We start from the raw sequence: 24342 nt of genomic DNA on the forward strand, positions 1-24342 counted from the left end.
CACCATGATTAAGTGTAGTTATCACTGTCACCATACAAATTTAATTACAATATTACTGACCATATTCCCCATGTTCTACTCTTCATCCCTACAACTTATTTTGGAAGTGTGTATTTCCTAATGCCCTTTATTGGACTTTTTAAACATATTTCTCAAGGATATTCCTAGATCCTCTTGGGAACTCTTGGTCTCTGGGCTAGAACTCCAGCTATTATATCCATTCTCTCTCAAATCTTAGTTAAAATCTGTTAGAATTTGATTTCTAATGTTCTACTCTTCTCACCTTGGTTCTGTAATTCTCAGATTTTTCTTTTGTTTCACGGTTACTATGGAAATTGTTAAAAAATAAATGCTATGTCACGCAACACCCAGCTAGGCTCTCAATCAAAAGAAGGGGGGATAAACTTACTGAGTGTCAGGGAAGCTTGGCAAACTCCTTTTGATTGGAAAAAGAAAGGCAATTATGCCATTTCACACTAGGATATATATAATGTAGTCAGCTCACTTCTCATTTTTGCTTACTGCATGGAGGCAAACTGAAAAGGAAGATAGAATTTGTGTCCGTGTTGAGGGGTGAGGAAGATGATATTAGGCTGTGTGGAAAATGAACATCATCAAAATTATTCCCTGAACTAAGTTATTAGCAAAAGCTGCAGACATAAGGAGCTACAAGAACTTTTAATATTAGATTGCCCTGAGGCTTCGGCTCTTTGATGAGAAAGTCAGTTATGAAGAAATGTTATTTTAAAACTTGGGTGGTAGGGGGTGGGGAATACTACTCAGCAATAAAAGAGAAGAAATCTAAAGAATCTCAGAAATATTTTGCTGAACAAATGAAGCCAGATACAAAGAAGTACAGACTGAAGTTCTGGAACATACAAAAATAAAAAATAATCAATAGTGAGGGGGTTCAAATCAGTAGTCATTTGGAGCAGGACATGGAGAGGGGTAGGGGACAAGAAGGGGAACATGGAATTTTGACTCCAAGGAAGGAGGGAACTCTCTGGGGTGGATGGGAATACTTTAAAGGATGTGTACATTTGCCAAAACTCCTTGAACAGTACCCTAAAATGCTGCATTTTACTGAATGTAAATTATAGTTCAATAAATGCTTTTTATACAGGGAAGAGAGAAACAGCATGATATCCATCAATGAATAGCAATAACTAAAATGTGAGAATGGGACCAAGTTATACCTAAACTGTTATTTCTCGATGTGGTGACAGTATTTTAATTCTATTCTACTGAATTTATCAGGATCATTAAGATTGAAAACCAATGTTACTGTTTCTTCCTGAAATAAATCTATAGAGTCAAACAATTCAAGTCAAGACATTGAAACCCAAGTACAGAAGTCCTTCTTCAAACTCAAGTTTCCTTTGCTTCTTTAGACTTTGAGTAACTTCACAGTTGCTCCTGTTCACCTGTTTATAGCCACAACAAGAATTTGTTTCAATATACAAGAACCTCCAGCCACTCTAGAGTGTATCAGAAAAAGAGAAAATAAGGGGTGCCTGGGTGGCTCAGCGGGTTAAGCGTCTGCCTTCAGCTCAGCTCATGATCTTAGGGTCCCAGGATCGAGCCCCGAATCGGGCTCCCTCCCTGAGTCTGCTTCTTCCTCTCCCTCTGCCCCTCCCCCTGCTTGTACACTCTCACGCACGCACGCTCTCTCTCTTAAATAAATAAAATCTTTAAAAAATCTTAAAAAAGAGAGAAAGAGAAAATTAGGGTAACAAGCCCCACAAGGGTTACTGTGAATGAGTAGGTGAGATGATACAGAAAGCAGAGAAACAGCTATCTGCAGCCCTGCCCTGGGGAAGATAAAGAGAAGAAAACTTCTTAGGGCCCCTCTGAGTAACAACGTGGGTGCATCTGTGAAAAGAGGAACAGAGATATATATGTAAGAGGCTGATGGATATAGGCCTCATGTCATCAAATTCAATGCTTTTCTGATTTTGGTCAAGGATAATGGGAGGAGGGAATGCCTTTGGGTGTGCATATTATCTGTAATACAGCACAACAAATATGCAAGTGCCCCACTGAAACTACAGGCTAGAAATATTCTATAAAGTTCCCCATAAGCAAAAGATGGTAAATGAAAAATAATGTAACAGTTGATGTTACTCTTAATTCTCAAAGTACAAAACTTATTTTCTCCTCTGTAGTTAAAAATCTACATATAAACAGGTTCATGGATATTCTCCTAACATATGTCCAACCCAATTTTTTCCTTTGTGTTACAGAAAGTGCCTGGAAGCAGTGACATGCAGAAACACTACTCACTGTTCTGTTTTAAAGCCCCAGAGGGCACTTGGGTGGCTCAGTGGTTGAGCATCTACCTTTGACTCAGGTTGTGATCCTGGGTCCTGGAATCAAGTTCTGCATCAGGCTCCTTGCAGGAAGCCTGTTTCCCCCTCTGCATCTCTCATGAATAAATAAATAAAATCTTTAAATAAAAAATAAACTCCTTTAGAACTACAGATCACTTTTAAATTACCCCAAACTTGTATGCTTTTGTTCCTTCCGGTGTTTTTGTTTCTTTGTTTTCTTTAGCTGCCATTCTAAGGTCTTAAATTCTCTGAGAGTCTCCACTGAACCTTTCCAAGGGCAATACCTTAAATTGCAGAGTCTGGATCTTGTACACAAATACAGATAGTGTTAAACTTAATGGAGGGATCCCTGGGTGGCGCAGCGGTTTGGCGCCTGCCTTTGGCCCAGGGCGCGATCCTGGAGACCCAGGATCGAATCCCACATCGGGCTCCCGGTGCATGGAGCCTGCTTCTCCCTCTGCCTATGTCTCTGTGTCTCTCTCTCTCTCTGTGACTATCATAAATAAATAAAAAAAATTAAAAAAAATTAAAAAAAAAAAAACTTAATGGAAACATTACCTCATAGTTCTTGTGACAGCATTCATGCACTCCACTGCCTAGACTTTAAATTATGCCATCTCATTATTGCCCACTGTTTAGCATGTCCCTTTCTAGGCTTTTCTTCCTTTATCATAGAAGCAGCCAGGATTTTTCCATCTTACCTATGAGCTGTAAATAATTTCCTACCACAACCATGTGACTTTTTTTTTTTCTTTTGTATGAAGGTTACTCTTTGTTCTCATTCTGCCTCTCAAGGTATGCTTTCATATAAAAGCCACAAAATGATTTTAAATGTTAAGTAATGAATGTTGCACTACTCAATGATTAAGCCCTTAACAACTTCATTTGAATAATCACATATAGTTATTTCTAATTACAGGCAAGAAAAATGAGTTAAGAGCTTGATCTAGTACCAACAGGGCAGCTGAAATTGGGGTGATGTGTAAAGTGTGCACATTCACAAAAGAGGCAAGTATCTATCTTCTCTTCAGCCTACCAGCTCCTGTGATAAACATTAGACAGATATTTAGTATCTTTAAAGAAATCTGATGTCCTGTCATCCACCCTCTAAAGCACAGAGCAAACACTCAAATTCAAAGACCAACAAGTATCACCTATGCTGCTCAAGTCCCCAGGTGTGCCCATTCATAGGCATCTATTTTGGCTGCTACTGTAATAGTCATTATTATGAGATACTGTCAGAACCTATGGATTCTGAGGTTTTCTAGTACAGTGACCTGTCATTTTGACTGCTATCAATATGTATTCAACAGTACAGGATAGCCTAAGTAATTTTGATTATCCACATTACTTGACCTGATCAATCATACATACTCTTTATTTACATGTTTTTTGTTTTTTGTTTTTTTAACTTAGAAAAAAATTCCCAGTAGACTTGACTCTCTGGGAAAAGAGTCAACTCTATCTGCCATCTCATTATCCACAAGACTTAGATTCTGCCAATATAAAGCCATATATGAAACTATTATCATAATGGGAAATATCAGTAGTTCTGTGTTCTCAAGCTTTCAAAGCATGAATATGAACACCTTTACCTGCCTTAGTCCTCACTAAAATCTACTCTGTATAGCAGCTAGTGTAGCCTTTTAAAAATGTTGTATCATGCCATTCTCACATTCAAAAGCTTCTTACAGTGGATTCTCACCATACTCAAGAGTTATGAACCATTTCTTATAGTCACCAAAACCCCACATGACCTGACATACTCTCTACACCTCACCCACCTGCTGTCTCTCCAGCCACTCACCTCTCTCTCCATCCCATTTTGCTCCAGCGCCATTGGCGTCCTGGCTGCTTCCCTCAAATCCCTATTATGTCCTTGCTTCAGGACCTTTCTGCTCCGGCCATTCCATCTTCCCAAGGTGCTTCTCCTGACTCGCCCTTACTGCCTTCCGGTGTTGGCTCAGGTGTAACCCCAGTCAAGCCTTCCCTCACTGATGCATTTAAACAGCAACTCAAATCCTCCCTTCCTTGCTTTTGGTTTTCAAAGTACCGCCTGTCTTACCCCATTGTACCACATTTTACTAATTTATAGTGTGTTTCCCTCAACTAGAATGTCAACCGGGATGTAAAGTCCAGGAGGCCAGGAATTTGTCTTATTCACTTCTATACCCCAGAGCCTAGAGCAATGCTCAGCACCAAACAGACACTTCACACAAAGACTAATAAATACATGTCGTTAAATATCACCTACTTTGTTTTCTTGTCTCCTCCCACGGTATGTGAGTTCCATAAGGTCAGGGATAGATGTCTGCCATGGGTATAACCCCAGCAATTAGAACAGAACACAGCACACAATTAGGACTCCACAGATATTTATTGAATGAATCATCACTACGTTCTTTTGGCAAGAGCAGAAAGAAAGTTTCAACTCACATCTGCACATTCTCACTATCTTGCTGGATATGAAATAAAATAATGTAGCCTCAAGATGATTCTATCATCCCCATTTTTACTTTAAAAAGATACATAAACTAAACACACCTATATTTTGTATATAATCCAAAGCACAATTAAAATCCAAAAATGGGGACGCCTGGGTGGCTCAGTGGTTTGGCGTCTGCCTTTGGCTCAGGGCATGATCTTGCAGTCCCTGGATCAAAACCCACAGGCTCCCTGCATGGAAAATGCTTCTCCCTCTATCTCTGCCTCTCTTTCTCTCTCTCTGTCTCTCACGAATAAATAAATAAAATCTTTAAAAAAAAAAAAATCCAAAAATGACAGGGAAAGATCAGTAAGAAAACATCAGTGTTTCCTTGGTGATAAATAAACTTTCACAGTACAAAACTGTCAAAATATACAACAAAAACAAACTCACTTTCATTCCCCCCCCCAACATTTTTTTCTCCCATTTAGTAATTATTAGAGGCTTTTATGAAAGGAGCTCTGGCCCTTTCTCTTCCCAATATTGAGCTAATTCATAATAGAATTATGTGACATTTACTTTACTGTAAATGTCTGATGTACTTTTCTGTCTGATGTAATAAACACAAAGTTTTCTTTCTGTTTTCTTTTGCTCAAAATTCCAGCGTACTTAAAAATGAGGGCAGTGAACAGACTGTATGTAGTAAGCCAAAAATGAAATAATCAAGAGGAGACTCTTTTTCAATACCAGCCAACACTGTCTGGGCAAAGAGGCTATTGACTCCAAGCGATAGGGAGTCAAGGCAGAAACCACTACAGCTTTCCCCTGACATTAGGACAAAGTCCTTTCAGCCAAGCAGACTAATCAGAAAACAGGAATACCAAACCTTCACCCTTACTGTGATTAACCAGGGTAAAGCCAGAAGGTTTTACTGATTCCTCTTGAGCTTTAGTATATTCAGTCAAAATGGACTACAGCTTACTTTAAACTGATCTATAGTTTTACCTCATTTCACAGATAAATCCACAGGACGAACTCACCATTTATAAAGGCTAAGAATTACCACATTCCTTTTGAAAATGCCCAGTTAATTTTATAATGTAAAGAGGTCATCAAATTCCTTCAAAAAAAGGTTAAGAGCTTGCTGATTCTCAAATGGTACTCTTAGAGGCTGGAACTCACATATCAACAGCATTTTTAGAAGAATAACTTATATATCGGCTTAGAAAATCACAATAAGATCCAGAAGACAGACCAGAGCATATGTAAGCAGTTACTGCCAGGCAGGTGCAGGGAATTCCCCAACCAACCAACAGCACAGACGGCGCATTTCGAATGGTTCACGCAGCCCTGTGGCCACGGTGCTGCTGGAGGTGCAGCTGCAGAGCTTTAAGGAGGGGACCAGGCATGAGGCTCTGCATCTCTGACCCCAATAGCACACAAAGGGCAAGTATTATGTCGGGGTTCCACAAGATAGCTCATTTTAACAAGGGAGACTACTGCCTAAAAGGTATCTGAAAACCAGCAGCAAGGACCTTAGAGTTATGGAGACCAACATTCAAATCCTACATCTGCTGAGGGAGAAATGGTCATGCCTAGCCAAGATGCAGTGCTAAGTGGTGGCAATTACTGTTAGCAGAGTGGTACTAAAAGGGATTAAAGGAGTGATCCTCAAAACACACAGCCAGTGACCACAGGACTGTGCTTTGAAGGTCAGTTCATCCCTTGGCCAAAAATAAAAATACACCTTATCAGCCCACTTTGTCCTTTAGACAGTAAAGACATGGTAGCCAGGAACCAAGAGCTTTTCAAGGACCTGCTACGTAAGGAGGTGGGCAGGGATAGAAAGGTGTTAAGACACAGAAAGAGGGAGAGGAAGAAAGAAAGAATGAACAAGAAATTGCTGCAAAATACAAGGAAAATGACAAAACAGAAGTTACTACATGCTTATTACAACTAAGGAAGGATTTTCAAGAATTTCAGTAACATAAATACATGTCTCAATCACTTGTAAATTAGGTTTTCTTGTCCAAATCACAGCTAGAATGTCTAATGACTACACAGAAGTCACAACCAACTTCAAATGAGGGGACATAAAGCTGAAACTTCAAAAAAATGTTTCAACTGCTACAGCAATATACACATGCACACACATACACAATGTGGAACAGGAACATATTAAATACACTGAATACACAGAAATGGGAGCCTCTAATAGTAAGAGGCTCTAGAGTCTTAGAACAGCTCCCCTTTCCAGTGTCCTCATGTTGGGACCATGTTCCCCAGGTCCTTTCCCATTGCAACAAGTAGCAGCAGAAGCCAAGAATAAGTCACAGGAGGAGGCGAGCTTCGGATACCCTCCGTGATCCTCCTGAGCCAGGCTTTCCAGACTCTTGCAAAATTCCCAGAAAGTGTCATTATACGTCACTCGCTAACAAAGCCAGTCACCACTATCATAGCACCTATACATGCTACAAGCCTGGGGCCTGACAGTAGGTACAACAATCACAAGAGGAAAAGAAGGCCCACCTGCTTGATTTTATTTCGAGAGTTGGTGATGCGCTCGGTGATGCTCTGGTACGTGCGAATGGCTGTCGTCAACTCTGTGTAGTGCTGCACTATCAACTCATCCAGGTCACGGTCACACTTCTCATAGGCTTCTTCAAGGCGCCCTTTCTCATTTTCTCGGTCTTCCACATCATCACTGGTAGACAGAGTTCTGGTGAAGATAGAGACTGAATCAAGCTCAATGAAATTTAAAAGCAAAAAAGTAAAAGGAATTAAAACGCAAGCACACACACCTCATGGATTCAGTAGGAAATGAAACAAGTCACTCAGAAAATACAAAACCACCTTCCTAGTAAATTCCAAGAGCCCATCTAAGTGGATTTGTTGGCTGCCCATCCAAAGAGCCCTGCCATCCAGCTTTCCTTGGCGTACCGATTTTAATCAGAGAGCAGGCGCCACTACTCTGCCAGAGTCGGGACAGATCCCAAATTGCCTAAGTAAATTCCAGTCTCCATTATCGGTGACAAGTCTGGCCAATGAGACCTAAGGACGTCTAGGAGTAATTTTCTTGCAAAATTAACAGGAAGCAAGACCCTTCTCCTGACACTGGATATTGTTAAACAAAGCCAAGATACTCAAATATTTCACCCATCTTCCAATCATGGAAGGGAAAATCAAGAGAAATGCCAGGCTACTGCACTGATATCATTGGGCCACGAAAGCAGCCGACCCTAGGGCTGCTTTCCCTCAGGACTTCTCGTTAGGGGACACAGGAAGTATCCACTGTGTAAGTCACCCTCAACCAGTCTTTTATATAAAGCTAAAAGTACACTACCCAATAAAATTACTTATACACTGAGGAACTACATTCCAAATAGCTCATTTAAATGAACTAAATTTGGTACAGAGCCCCCAGTGGCCTGGAAATAAGGTCACATCAGTACTAAAATATGTTACAACAGCAATAATATAAGCTATACTATAAGACAATCCCTACTTTTACCATTCTTCCAAGCATTAACAAGATTGATATGAGTCAACAACCAGGGAATGAGATGGATACACTTATTAAAAATCTTTCAATAACTCAGTTTGATACATGGGCCACAGATCTTTGCTTCTTTTATTATCTTTTTTGGGTAATTTCTTTCTTTCTTTCTTTCTTTCTTTCTTTCTTTCTTTCTTTCTTTTTTTTTTTTAGTGTTATAATCAGTAATAAAGAAACCTTTTTCTCTTATCTCTTGGCTGCGGTAATTTAGAGTTTCATTAAATTCCCTCAGATTTGTCAGCTTATATACATTCAGCATAGCTTATTTCATTTATCTTTAATTTAGGGAGGGGGTAGTTTAGGCTTTTGATGATGGATGCAATCAAATATAAGTCCATCATTAAAACTGCTTTCGGAGATGGTCTATCAGTGAATCAATCACATATCTACTTCCATATATTCACAAGCAAAATACCATACAATGGTTTTTCCCCCACTGTCATTTAGAGCAAGAGATCTTAATTCATGAGCCACATAATATATAAACCTTCCTTCTCAATTTAGAGGGAGATTCAGCAGGCCAGTCTTTGAAATCAATCTAACCTCTAAGAAGAATTTTGTAAATTTGTTACGGATGCCAAGAGACCAGTTCTCAGGAAGTGGTAGGAAAGGGGATGGAGGAGACAAGACAAGAAATATAATGAAGGAAAATGCAAAGCCTCTAAGGGTTGTGGGGTGCACTCCGGAAAGCAAACCACTAGGAACCCCAAGACTTGGAAGTAGGCCTTTATCATGCCAGATCCTGTGTCTTCCTCTGTCAACTGGCGATCCTACATCAGACTACCTAGCTCCAAAATTACTTTCAGGTAGAGAATAGTGCACAAATATTTGGCTAATAAAATAAATCAGAATGGATAACCTAGGAGAAATATGGTTTCAAAGACAGAGCTACCAATATCACTTGCAATATTTGGGTACAGGGAGCTAAGTGTGCCTTCCTATTGTTTCTATGCTACATAACTTTGCTCTTTAAATTTGAAACCTTCCAGGCTGTTAATCTAAAGAAAAGCACAATCAGAAAATGCCTTCGATTTATCAACTGTCCCAAAGGGAAGAGTTCCTTGGTATTTACCTCTGATTTCCCCTTCTAACAGCAAGCAGCCACGGATTTGTCAAAGCTACACTGGATCAGTTTGCCCATCTTTACAATGCTTTGATTTCCTCTCCACCCCCATTTGTGGAAGGAAACATGCCAAACATTTCACACTGTTTACATTAACTAGGAGAATTACCATTAAAGAAAATGTCAGGCCCAGAGAGGACACCTTCTCGGGCATCAGCTGTCACTGTAACACATTACCACCGCATTAGGAGTTATTTACGAAAATAGAAAGGGCTACTAAAATGAAGATTAGAAAGTAAATTGGGTCTACAGGGGTTTTTAGCTCCTATTTTCATTTTTAGGGAAAATATTTGTATAAGGAAAGAGCCTGTGCCAGGTTTGAGCTCCTTTAATTTCATTCTCTTAATGTAAACTGGGCTGAATGATGGTTTGCCTTTAGTTGGAAATAGAGAATAAAACCACCAAATTTTTATTATTAGAGAAAAGGCAATAAGGTTAATAATAGCCACAGATGGTGCCAGCAGCCAGCAGCGCTGTGCACTTATAGAACGTATGCTGCATCCTCCTGACAGCCCTTAGGAGTGGTATTATTCTTCTCCCTTAATGTTCTGAATCCTGGCTCCACCACTTAGTACCTGTATGAACTTGGTCATGGCATCTCATTTTGCTCATCTGCAAAATGCAGAGACTAAAGATATAGTCCTTACAGAGCCACTGGTGAGAATTGAGGGAGATCCAACAAGGCCTGGGGGATCATTAGCACATAACAAATGGCAATGGAGGTGGCTGGCTATCATTGTCACCAGTAGTAGCAATAAGAGCAGCAAGGGCAATAGCAGTGTTCCACGATGTCATGCAAAGCACATCCTTTGGAGACAAAGGTTCAAATTCTATCACTCCCAAAACACTAGAGCATTTGGCGCTGGGCATGAGATTTAACCTCTCTGGCTCACTTACTCCTCTGTAATGTCAAGAACTGCAGAGAGTCTGAGATTTTATCCTACTCACAAGCTAACAAGTTATCCTGACTGAGTTTCACAGATGCTGCTAGAAGACACAAAACAAAGGACTTTTACTCACAGCACAGCATATAGCATGAGCACCAACGTATCTGCAGCAGGCCCCCACCCGGGCCTCACAGCAACTGGACCCAACTTTGTGCCTGTACATGCCGTGAGTGACTAGAGAGGAACCTGAATGTAGGAAACTCCATCTTTTATACTGGTCAGTACACATGCCTGCCGTTCTTCTACACAGAGACAATATATCTATCTTCCAAGCATCCAAACACACATCCTTGGCAAGCCAATCTGAAACAAAGGGCATGCAGTGCTTTGCTTATAGGAACTTCAGAAACAACCCTCCCGAGGAGAATGGCCCCCAAAATAATGAACTGGAATCCCCGGGGTTCCTTCAGAGACTGCATGGTGTCAAGCAATAGTAGGCATTATCTCCAACCTCTGTTTTCTTTTCTGCAAAATAAGACCTGAAACATGCAATGTCTCCTACAATAAGTATCTGCACAATGAATGAACGATAACCCATGAAAGCAGACTAGAAGTCTAGGGAGAAAGTTTTTATGCCTGCTGCCAAAAGGCAGCAAATTTCAATATGGAACTATCTTATGTTAAGCCAGTCACTTAACCTGAACTGAGGGCAGAATAGAAAAAAACATGAGTTCACCTTGCCAGCCAGGTCAGGAACCTCTCTTCAGCCTTCTAATAAACCTCTGGGAGATGGAAAGCTCACTAGTTCACAAAGCCATTCACTGCAATTCTGAACAGCTCTCCTTGTTACAAAGCCTTTCATGAAAATAAAATCAGGCTCTTTAACATTTCTACCCATTGATCCAAGTTCCACCTTTTTTCACTTACATAGGTCTATTCCCTCTTCATACAATTTCTCTTTCAACAGTAAAGGGCTCTCAGTACTTCCTTCTCAGGTTAAACATCTAACTGCTTCAACCGTTTCTCCCACAACATGCCTTCCATGTGGCCCACCATCCTCGTGGACTTCCTCTGAAGTCCTGTCCAAAACAGCTAACACTCACACAGAACTTACTGTATGCCAGACGTTAGTCTAAGGGGTTTATGTACAATAATTCATTTATTCCTGACCTCCATTAGAGGTAGGTACCATTATCACCCCCCTTTTCACAGACAGGAAGCAGAGTTGTGTATTGGAGGCACAGAACTTTTAAGTAGCAGAGCCAGGCCTCCAATCTGAGCAGCCTGGCCCTTAAAAGCTTCCCCATCCTGCTTCTCAAGATGTAGTACAAGGACTCAACACAACATACTCCTAATACAGTCTGGACAGTCCAAACAGGAAGAAGTTTTAATATCCTATATAACATAGGCACTATATTTTTTTATAATTGGCCTAAAACCACAACACATTTTTTTGTAAATATTGAGTCCATAATTCTGACAGTTACGACAGATGAGTGCCAGCTCTCACTCATCTACTTGGGAAGTGTTCAAACTAAATACAGAAATGTACATGCATCCTTGTGTCTTACATTTGAGAAAGGGAAGATGAAAGTGAAGCACAGAGTATCAGTTAGTGTCCATCATATGCCAGAGAATGTGCTAGCTATTTTGTACACATGATCTAAGATAATACTCAAAAAGTCTGGCAAGATGGTATCACCACCCTTCTTACGGGTGAGGAATCAGAGGAATAAAGAGGTAAGGAAACTTGCACCCACACACACAGCTAACATGGGAACTGGACTTGAAGCTAAGTACACCTGACTTCAAAGCCCATGCCTTCTCCACTATGCATATTAGAAACTCCTACCTTTTGTGCCTTCAGCTCCTTCATGCTCACATGTGAAGAGAAGAGTAGATGGCTAGAGATGTAGACAGTACTAAAAAAGCTAAGTCCTCTAACAGTCTTGAGTCTGGACAAGAAGCATGAGCTTGAAGACATGAGCAGAGGAGAAAGATTTGAAGTTGCCACCCCAAGATGCATTCGTTATTGAATCACTTATATATTTCCCCCAATCCCTACCTGAAAACCATTAAGATTTACAAACTATTGTCAAGTTCACAGAAAAACATAAAAGCATACACTAAATTCTAGTTAAGCCAGACACAGAGACATTTCTGGATCACCAAGATTTTTTCACTAAGACAGCTCTGGCATTTTGCATGATGAATTACATCGCTAACCAAGGAATTTATTTACCCAATGGGCTGAAAGGACTACGGTACACATGCTACCTCTAACAGCACCTAGTAGGAACACATGCTCTACGATTCTAGCGAACTCATAGCCATCAGCGCCAGGCGAGCCTTACAAACAAGCATTTAACCTGACATATGTAACTGCAGATCTAAAACTGAATTTGTCAGTTTCCTTTTTTTATACCAGCTTCTGTATTTCAGTCTAGCCAGTCAAGTGTTTTGAAATGAAAATAACTGGTCACCATCACTGACTCCTTCTATGGAGCAATTTTGCCTTCACCGTGGACTTAATAGAGTCATGGAGTCCAGACAGAGAAAGCACACAAAAGTCAATAGTACTCTTAAAAAAGTAAGATCAAATAAAAGAAAAAGCACACCTATGAAAATAAGGTTAGTCACCCAAAGGTAACCCATCACTCGAGAAATAACAACCTTCAGTCAAAGACAAAATGAAAGGATGCAAAGAGAACACAAATCTAAAACTGCCAATTTGGTATATATCGTAACTTTCTGACTCCTCTCATCATACACGTCAACCATGAGGCATTTGCAACTTCCAAGCTCTTTAACCTTGGGCCAGTCACTTAGCTTCTGTGTCTGTTTCTTTCCTTGCCAAACAGAGGACAGGAAGTGCCTGCCTCACCAGGTGGCTGTGATTGGCAAAGTACGTGAATGTGCTTCTTAAAATATAAAGTGCCCCTGATGTGTGTGGGCTGATACATTGTTAGGAACCAAATAAATCATATGTGAATCACAACACTGTTAGCCCAAGCCTTCCCTATTCGAAAGTTCCTGAAGGTATTTATTCACAAACTGAGGTCAGACCTTTTCTTTATATTCTTACAGTGCCTGGCACATTAAAAGTGCTTAGGGAAGCTAAATAATGAGCAGCAGCAAGATGCAGGCTCTGAAGAGGTCACAAAGGACAGTTCCTGCCTTAAGAAACAATTGCTACTAAATTATCTCACACAAAGAAATGCCTGTCCAAAAACCTCTAGGAAAGAACAAACAATAGTTACCTCAACCCTATTCAGTTCATTTAGTCATTCAACAAAGTTATTAAACACCTTGCACTTGGCAGGCAAGTTCTAAGCAGCTAGACATAGAGCTGGGAATAAAACCAATCCCTCCCTCAGAAAGTTTACATCTAAGTGAGGAAGCAGGAAATGCAAGAGAACTCTACAACACATGCAGGCCAGGAAGAAACAAGTATGGAAAAGACAGAGGCCAGGCTGGAGAAGGGGAAGTATTTAACACAAGGAAGCCAGAGAAAACCTCCCTGATAAAGACAGCATTTGAACAAAGCTTTCTAGGAAATGAGGGGGAGAGAGGTGGCACTATCTGGACAAGCAGATTTCGGAAAGAACAGAAGATGCACAGGCTCTGAAGCAGGGTATGTTTGGCCTGTTGAAGGTACAAGGAATGGCAAAGAAGTCAATGTGGCTTCAGAGAAGCAAAGAAGTGGACAGTGATAGATCAGGTAGGAAGCTGGAAGCCAAATCAGGTACAGCTTTCTGGACTTTAAAAGCATTCTTTGATGCCACCGGCAGGTTAGCACCCAGATAAAGAGTAACAACTTTTGGGGTGCCTGGAGGGCTCAGTGGGAAAAGGAGGCAACTCTTGATTTTGGGATAGTGGGTTTGACCCCACGATGGGTGTAGAGAAATAAAAGAAAAATAAATAGGGGTGCCTGGGTGTCTTAGTCAATCAAGCATCTGCCTTCATTCAGCTCAGGTCATGATCTCAGGGTCCTGGGATAGAGCCCTTCATCGGTCATGGCTCAGTGGGGAGTCTGCTTCTCCTTCCCCCTCTGCCTGCCACTCTGCCTACTTGTGCATGCTCTCTCAACTCTGTCCAATCAATAAATTAAAAATCTTAAAAAAGAAAAGAAAAGAATGACAGCTCTCAACCAGTTTTTAATAATGAATACTGAATGGCAAATATTCAGCAATATTTCAAGTTTCATTTTACATCTATCCAACCTCTTTCCAAAAAAGATCAGAGATCATTTGTACAAGAATATAGATAATACAAATGAGAAAGTGAAACTAGTTAAGGTGATATGGGATAAAATGATGCCATACAAATGTAGAACACAGGTATGCAGGGCATGTGGAAAAACACAGTTGACAAGAAATAAGCCCTCAATCTAACTCTGAGGTTCCTAGTCATGCCAAAAGGGAAATGTAGCCAATTAAATCACTCTCATTATCAACAAGATGGATTCCAGTACCTTCACTGAGGAAGCAAACTTTAAGCTACTCCTAAACTCTAAAAGAAATCTTTAACTTAAAACAATAAGGAAGACAATATGCAATATAGTAAACGAGGTCCTCAACCACCTTCTGAAAACAATAAATTTTGCATATTCATTTCTTGTAAGTTCCTTCCAGAAGAGAACTTTAAAACGCAACTCAGACTGAGAGATTGTGACTCTGAACATAGTCCAAGGATGAAGCTTTTCCAATGATCCATTTTCATCTCAGGATGGAATTTGGGGAATTTATAGGATGAAATGAATCAAATCATGTTTCATTAATAACTTCTTCCTCTCAGCAAGCCCTTTGATAGTTCAAGCTGACCAGAGAGCGAGCAGTCCTTTGAAGAGCATCAATAGTACAAGTATTTGGTATCAGAGGGTTAGCAGGGGACTGTTAAATACTATAAGCCAGAAAAGCATGTAGAAAGGTTGGCAACCAATTGTGAAAAATTAACAACCTGCCCAGGGCTCTAGCCTGAGCCTCAAGATCACCCATAATAATGATAGACTGTCACCCTGGAAGGATTTGGGGGGTATTTTAACATAGTGATAACTCTCCAGAATACCACCTGTTATAGACTAAATTGACACACATCCTCCTAATACCACTACCAAATTTATATAGAAGTACTAACCCCCAATGTGACTCTTTGGAGATTAGGGTCTCAAAGGAAGGTTATATGGGTGATGCCTCAATGACATAGAATTGGTGTCCTTATAAGCAGAGAAAGAGACACAAAACAGCCCTCTCTCTTTATATACGCACAGAAGAAAAGCCATTTGAGGACACAGCAAGAAGGTGGCCATCGACAAGCCAGGAAGAGAGGCCTTCCCAGAAACCAACCTGACTGGTACCTTGATCTTGGACTTCTAGACTCCAGAACTGTGAGAAAATAGATTTCTGTTTAAGCCACCCAGTCTGTGGTGTTCTGTTACGGCAGCTAGAGCCGACTTATACACCACCCCATAAAACACAAGCAGTATTATTTTGCTTGGCTAAAATCTCAAGGCAGATGTTATTGGTCATGCCCCTTAGCCAATAGCAACCCAGATTCTCAACAAAACCTCAAGAATTAACTGCTTAATACAGCTTCAGATAACTAAACTAATTAACCTGCTATAAGAAATATTTAATGTAACACACCTGAATTTTGGTGACACCTGCAGAACAATTAGCATTAAGTCATGCTATCTGAAAACAGTTAATACTCTTAATTGTCTACTAAGAGCATTCCAGTGACCCCTCTTCCAGGAATAATAAAGATTAACAAAACAATTAGTGTAAATCCCTTCAAACAATTCAGAAAAACTAATTACAAGTAAGGTCCCACATATCCAAAAATCACTTATCAGGAAGCTACAGCTATTCAAAGCACAATCTACACTAGGAATCAAATCTCAGTGACACCCTTTCTAGGAAATACCTAGAATAGGCCTCTTACAGAATCCAGAGGTCCTCCAGCCCCTGCACTTTTTTCAGGTACCTGAACACCTCAACCAGTACCACCTTCTGTGTTAGGGCAAATCTAATGAATTTGTTTAGTCACATAACGGAAAGAGCACCAGACAAAGGGTCCTCTTTATTTACAAAACCTTCTAATATGTTATCAGAAGGCAAAAATTGAGTATTTTTAAACCCAAATACACAAGGGTTAGTTTCAGGCCCTCATTCCAAATAGGGAAAAAAAAAAAAAAAAAAAAAAAAACCTATTAGCTTAGTGAGCTCTCCAAAACATTCATTTTTGTTACTGACCCCATTACAGAAACAAAAAGTCTAGAGCAGACAAGATTCTTGAATATGTGAACCCCATTTTCTTTAACAAACTGTTCTTAGGTTAGACTATTAGATCTGCTTAGCCTTTATTTCAAAGCATAAGAGTAAGATTTTCCTTTCATTTAAAGCATGAAACAGCCAACCTAAATGCCAGACATGGGCACCTGGGTGGTTCAGTAGTTGAGCATCTGCCTTTGGCTCAGGTCATGATCCCGGGGTCCTGGGATCAAGTCCTGCATCAGGCTTCTCACAGGGAGCCTGCTTCTCCCTCTGCCTATGTCTCTGCCCCTCTCTCTGTGTCTCTCATGAATAAATAAATATTTTTTTAAAAAAAGAAAAGAAAGAACTGCATGACAGTAACATGTCAGCACAGGAACTAAAGACAGTTCTAGGGGCACCTGGGTGGCTCAGTCAGGCATCTGCCTTCATTTCAGGTCATGATCCCAGGGTCCTGGGATGGAGCACCATGTCAAGTTCCCTGCTCAGCGGGGAGTCTCCCCCCCACACACACCCCTCATGTGCACATGCGCATACACAGGCTCTCACTCAAACAAATTTTTTTTAAAAAAGACACTTCTAGGTATGAGTAGAGAATAAATTCAAACAAAAGGGGAGGAAAAGATATCACCAAGAATATAAATACTAAGAAATTGAGAAGGTCTTGAAAGCCTATTCTACTAAGCAGAGCACTTTGTATATGATTCATCTACAATACTTCCAATGAATTAAAAAAATATGAGAACCTCATAATTATGAGTTTGCATGGAAAAAAAAATCACATTAAATGTTTGAGATGTGTATCGCTATATAATCACATAAGATATGGCTTCAAAGCATAACCAAATCTACATTACACTTTTTAATCCGATTTTATTATATTCAATTATACACTGCAACTGCTTGTTTCTTAATTATGTCTTATTAGATCCCACAAAATACAAGATAATCCCATCCCAATTGATAGCAATTCATGATGACAAGTCCCTCTGAAAAACTTTTCTGATGCATAAAAACAACATCCCTTAATTCACTACAAAGATTCATTTAATATCAAGTGACAGTAAACAATTTCTGCTTTAAAATCAATTGAAAATTCACTGGTGTCTTGCTTCAGACAGTACTTAGGGCTAATTACTCAACCCAATACATGCAGTTTTTCAGTATTTCAATTAACTAAATCATACAAAATACTTCTGGGGACCAAAAGCTCTAAGTCTTACAACCAACAGAGAAGGCCATTATCTAAAATTAGGTAAAATCAGCCTCACTACATCATAAAACTGAGTCCGGGATTGACAGAGTCAATTTAAAAATCTACCCCCTACCTTTACTTAAGGGAGGTTACCTCTTTTCCCACTACCATTTGGAGCTCCACATCCCCCTTAAAGCCTCCTCCACAGTGAGCTTATTTTTCATCTCCAGGGGAATGTTTTAGTTACTACAACACTATTATGGCATTTGGTCTTTTTTTTTTTTTAAGATTTTATTTATTTATTCATGAGAGACAGAGAGAAAGAGAGCCAGAGACACAGGCAGAGGGAGAAGCAAGCTCCATGCAGGGAGCCCGATGTGTGACTAGATCCTGGGTCTCCAGGATCACACCCTGGGCTGAAGGCAGGCGCCAAACCGCTGCCTCTCTCTCTCTCTGTGTGTGTGACTATCATAAATAAATAAATAAAATTAAAAAAAAAATTATTATAATACTTGTATTTCGTTAAGAAGCTACAGGAAAGACTGAATGTGCAAAGAGAGCTATTAAAGATTTTTTTCTTAAAAGACCCAGGTCAAACTTCTAGAGCTCGAAACCACAATCTAAATTACAGTACACAGGATTAACAACAGATTGGAGATTGCAGAAAAGATTAATGAATTTGAAGACACAGTAATAATAGAACAGAGTGGAAAACACTAGCATTCAATGAGGTTTGGGACTTGAAGTGCCTAAAATACTTAAATCTGACCAACAATATGTAAGACTTACACATTGAGACCTATTAAAAAATTGCTAAGAGAAATTAAAGAATTAAATGAAGACATACACCTGTTCAGGGATAAAAAGACTCAATATGACCAAGATGTCAATTCTCCCATATTAATCTGTATACTCAACACAATCTCAACCAAACTCCCAGCAGGTTTTATTGTAGAAATTAACTAGCTAATTCAAAAATTGTTATGAGAAAAAAATAAAAGATAAATAAAATTGATGTGGAAATGGGCAGCGTGGGTGGCTCAGCAGTTTAGCACCGCCCTCAGCCCTGGGTCTGATCCTGGAGACCTGGGATCGAGTCCCACAACATGCTCCCTGCATGGAGCCTGCTTCTCTCTCTGCCTGTGTCTCTGCCTCTCTCTCTCTCTCTGTCTCTCATGAATAAATAAAATCTTTAAAATAAATAAATAAGGGCAGCCCTGGTGGCGCAGCGGTTTGGCGCCACCTGCAGCCTGGGGTGTGATCCTGGAGACCAGGGATGGAGTCCCACATCAGGCTCCCTGCGTGTCGCCTGCTTATCCCTCTGTGTCTCTGCCCCTCTCTCTCTGTGTCTATGAATAAATAAATAAAATCTTAAAAAAAAAAGAAAAAAGATTTAAAAAATAAATAAATAAATAAATAAATAAATAAATAAATAAATGGTGTTAGAACAACAGGAAATCTTGCATTAAAAAAATGAACTGGAAAAAAAAAAAGGACAGGGATGCTGTGTTTGTCTTACACAAATAAGTGGTTACAAAGGTAAAAATTCATCAAGCCATATACTTAATATATGTGCACTTTACTATATGCATGTATACCTTAAAAAAGGAGACAAGTCAGCATATAAGTTAGCGACAGAGGGACGCCAGGCTGGCTCAGTCAGAGAGCATGTAACTCTTGACCTTGGGATTGTGAGTTCGACCCCCACATTGAGGGTAGAGATACTTAAAAATGAGTTAGCATATAGAGTAAGATCCTATATTTATTTTTTAAATAATATTTGTTTGAAATTTAAAAATTTCTATCTATCCATCCAACATTTCCACATACACACACACACACACACACACACCCCGCAATGTCTAGAATTAGGTTCATCTAATATCAATGACAGTAACTTACAAAGCATAAAGTATAGAATAATTTTCATCTCCACATCTTCCTGAATTTCCATTGTTTGAATTCTTTATGGTGAATGTGTATTGTTTTTATAATACAGTTATGTTTCTAAAACTAGAAGCAAAGTTATTAATAGTGTTTTAATTCTGAGTAAAGAGAATATAAGAATTTATTTTCTTCTCTGTAATTTTCTATATTTTTCAATTCCCCTACTTAAAAAATATTTATATAAATCCAAAGACTATATAGCAACATGAAAAAATTTCGTTATGCTAAAAAAGTGTTAAGTTTGTTTTAATTACAACCTTTAAATTTCTGTATGTACCTAGACAAGATCCACACAAAAACCTTACAAAGGAAAACAGATAATATTTGGGAAAGGAGATTGTTGGACTTCTTTTTTAATGACTTTTTTTTTTTACAAGTTTTTCTGATACAGAAAGGGGAAGTTGCAAATACAAGTGTGCACAGGAAGAGAACAAAATGCATGGAATGTTGCTGAAGATCCCAAATATATCCAACAATACAGAAGAGAGAACCATCTTTTCCATAAATGATGCTGGAGCAACTGAACGCCCACCCACAAAAAAAAAAAAAAAAAGGAATCTAGACACAGATCTTACAGCCTTTGTAAAAATTAATTCAAACTGGACAGTGATCCTAAGTACAACACAAAATATGAAACTCCAAGCACTTAACATTGGAGAGAATTTAGATGATCTTGGGCAGGGTACAGACTTCTTAGATTACAACGCCAAAGACATGACTAAAGACAGAAATCACTGATGAGCTGGACTTCATTAACATTAGAACACTCCTGCTCTGGGAAAGACTCTGTCAAGAGAATGAGAAGACAAGCCACAAACTGGGAGTAAATATTTGCAAAGTGCATATATGCACATACATCTGGATACTCACTGCAATTTATTTTTAACAGAAGATCAAAAAAAGAAAAAAGAAAAGAAATTAAGTGTTTGTTATAAAAGGTGTGGGAGGAAAAAAAAAAGGTGTGGGAGAGGGACCACCAATTAAATAGATTATGGTGTATCCATATGACAGAATACCACATAGCCATTAAAAAGACAGATGGATCAGTATGTGCGGTTAGAAAAGATCTCCAAAATAAAGAAAAGCAAAGTAACAAAGAGCTAAAACCATAGATCGGATGACCCCATTTGTTTAAAGAATATAGAATATATAATCTTAATGAATATTCCTTAAGTGTATATAAATTCACAAGCATCATATATTAAGTATTAAAGAATATTCTTGTTTAAAAATTATCATTCACACTTACTTATAAATCTAGGTTTCTATTTCTCTCAAGGAGCAAAAGGACACTTAACAGAGGTATTTCAGGAAGGAGATAAATAGGGTGAAAACTCTTCATTTTTTATTTTGTTCCTCTGGAAATATTTGAATTTTCTAAATATGTAACTAAATTTTTTAAAATATATATGTGATTTTTATCACATATATACAATTTTTCAATGGCAAAAAGGCTTATGTAGGCAAAGACATCATAGGCCTTTCAATTTGCTGGTTCATAAACTTTCTGTCTTTAACTTAATAAACATTTTATACTTTATGGCTGTTTATATTTTATGTTTTACATGCACACATAAGCATACATATATTTAAATCTAGCTTCTGTGGCTGACTCTCAAATTATCAATAATTACCATCTTAATTTAGCTACACAAGGTTTCTTGGTTACAAAGTGAACATTCTGACAACTGGAATCAAACATTCAAGCCAAACTAGGAAGGATATTTGTAACAGAAAATTAACATCATATCATGGTTGCTATCTAGTGAGCATTACAATCAAACTTCTAACCAGAGAAGCAGCAGATCCTGAAAAGGAAGAAATGAATATTCGTGCGCATTCTCCATGCCAAACCATATTAGCCCCTTTATACAATCTTTAATTTTCCCCAAAACCATAGATCATATTATTATCCTATTTAACAAATGAGGAACTAGACACAGTGGTCTCAAGTAACCGGTCCAAGGTAACTCTAACATGGGTAATACAATCCAGTGAGTGCTACTAACTATACCCAACTCCCACCAAGCACTGTGACTACACCTATCTACTCTAAGTAGTGGTTTGAAAAAACCTGACCCTATCACCCAACATTAAACCTACCCACCTCAGAGCCTTCAGGAAATCTCAATGCTAAAAATTACACATGAGGTTAGAAGCTAAGACATGTGTTCCCAAGATCTTAATTCATGTTTAGCAGGGAAAAAAAGGGAGGGGGGATTATTTTGCCCCTTCTATTCACATATGCTGTCAGAAGTCCCAAGACTTGGAGAAAAAAAAGTGTTTAGTGTCTAGACAGCCTCGCAGTAATTTTCAAACAGCACCTGCATTCCTTGTGCCAAGATGCCTCAGGGTACAAAGAGAGCTAGCTGGAAACCCGAAACACCATTATGAGACAGGCTCAGATGGTCTCAGATAAAGAGAAGAGGTAGTCCTGGAAACAACACTGACCACCCAACACAACTTCAGGGACTCTGCTCCAAACACAGTGACCACATTCCTTTCTGCCACAAACTGTGTCATGGAACTCAAAGCTGTTTGTTCAAAGCCCTGATCAAAGCCTGGACCCCTTCAACAAAGCTCGCTTTGAATTAAATATGGGGCTGACCAAAACACTCTCTGTGGAGGAAGGGAATTTAACAGGTGTCTACAATAAAGGATTTTTCTAAGTTTTTGAAATTCCAACTTCTGTGAAGACATGAAAGTTGATGAAAACGTGAGCCTTCAACTGTCTTCAGACCTCCTTGACATCTGTAACCAGAGTCTGTCTACAAAAGCTCTGCTCTGAGGTTTCAATAAGGTCACCTCAAGTCACCGCCAAAGTTTGTCTTCCCAATTAAACGGTCTATTAAAGGCCAACTTATAAAGAGAAGAGAGTCAACATTTAATTGGAAAGCAAATCACCTAACAGTAAGTGGTAGACACATTTCCCAATTAAAAATCTGACAATAACACACAAAAATAAAACAGCATCTCCAAAATGCCATCTTGCTTATTCCCCATCTAGAAGGGCTGCCTGCTCCGATTTCACACCAAACTAAAGGTTAGGAGGGAGAAAAAAAATCAATAGAAAGGTAGGGAAATGCTGTGTGTGGGCACATGTGTTAAAACTGTCCAAATTTACATCAGCAGGTGATCACAACTCTGTCCACCCAATTAGTTCAATTTTAAAGGGCCAGTGGCAAGACTTGAAACCAAAAGCTGCAGTTAGCAGTGGCCTCCGACAGACTCGATCCCAAGCGCTGTCCCTCTCCTCATCAAAGCCCCACTTCCCAGCCTGAGGACCTCTTCTGCAATACCCGGGGAGCCCATCCTTTGAAACATCTGATTGTCCTAAAATATTTTTTACTCAATAATTTTTAAACGGTTAAGAACTTCATTTATGAGTCTCAAGATACGTAAATACCCATTGACCAAATATAACATTTTCACAACTATACTATCCTTCTTGAAACTCTTTTGATTTTTTTTTTAAAGACTTTATTTTTTATTTATTCAGAGAGAGAGAGAGGCAGAGTCACAGGCAGAGGGAGAAGCAGGCTCCATGCAGGGAGCCTGATGTGGGACTCGATCCCGGGTCTCCAGGATTACACCCTGGGCTACAGGCGGCGCTAAACCGCTGTGCCACCGGGGCTGCCCTCTTTTGATTTAAATGCTTTAAAGTGATGGACAATCACACTAGCAAAATACTTATTATTTAACTATTTGGTGGAACAGCTGGAACTAGTGATGAGATTTGGCTGGTCCCCATGTCTATACCTACTGTATCCTTTGAACCCTTATCCACCTGTTGTTTTCTTATCCAGTGTTAAAAGATAACTAACAATAAATACTGTTTCAAGTCCTAGAAATAGCTTTAAATATATGTGTGTTATGCCACTACATGATGAGGTATAGAAATGACTTTTTCTTTTTTTTTTTTAAGATTTTATTTATTTATTCATGATAGAGAGAGAGAGAGAGAGAGAGAGAGAGGCAGAGAGAGAAGCAGGCTCCATGCAGGGAGCCCGATGTGGGACTTGATCCCTGGACTCCAGGATCACCCCCTGGGCCAACGGCAGGCACTAAACCACTGAGCCACCCAGAGATTCCCTAGAAATGACTTTTTCTAAAAAAATATTTATTTGAGAGAGAGAGAGAGAGCACATGCGCACATGCATGCATGTGCACACCAGCAGAGGGGTGGAGCATAAGGGAGAAGAAGTAGGGAATCTCAAGTAGACTGCCCACTGAGCACATATCCTCAACCTTGAGATCACAACCTGAGCCCATAACCAAGAATTGGACACTTGGCCAACTGAGCCACTCACATATACCTAGAAATGGCTTTTTTAACGTATCTGAGCAGAAGAACCAAAGGGGAATTTTTAATATTCACTATTCAAAAAAGAAAACAACAGCTCAGTGATATAAAAAGATAAAGCTAAGCTAATCAAACTTTTCAAAGGGCCATCGCTGACAAGTCATTTATTTGGTGACAAAATGACAGGTCCAAGGAAACATAAAGGAGAACTGGCATGTATCAGATATATCTTCAAGGAGGCTCAGATGTTACAAATACGAGCCTAAAATGGGTTCAGGAAAGCTTTGGTCTTGGGCAGCCCCGG

The 24342-nt window shown here is 39.3% G+C and overlaps 1 protein-coding gene across 4 annotated transcripts in view; it reads right to left on the reverse strand.

The window, feature by feature from the left end:
• Positions 1–24342, reverse strand: part of EXOC4 (exocyst complex component 4) — a 746310-nt gene that overhangs the window by 718945 nt on the left and 3023 nt on the right. For all 4 annotated transcript variants that reach the window (XM_055307533.1, XM_055307534.1, XM_055307536.1 and 1 more), the window contains exon 2: positions 7285–7474. In XM_055307533.1, the coding sequence (XP_055163508.1) occupies positions 7285–7474 (190 nt within the window). The remainder of the gene's footprint in view (positions 1–7284; positions 7475–24342) is intronic.

The sequence above is a fragment of the Nyctereutes procyonoides genome, unplaced genomic scaffold (genome assembly GCF_905146905.1).
Source record: "Nyctereutes procyonoides isolate TBG_1078 unplaced genomic scaffold, NYPRO_anot_genome, whole genome shotgun sequence".
In the NCBI taxonomy this organism is placed as follows: Eukaryota; Metazoa; Chordata; class Mammalia; order Carnivora; family Canidae; genus Nyctereutes; species Nyctereutes procyonoides.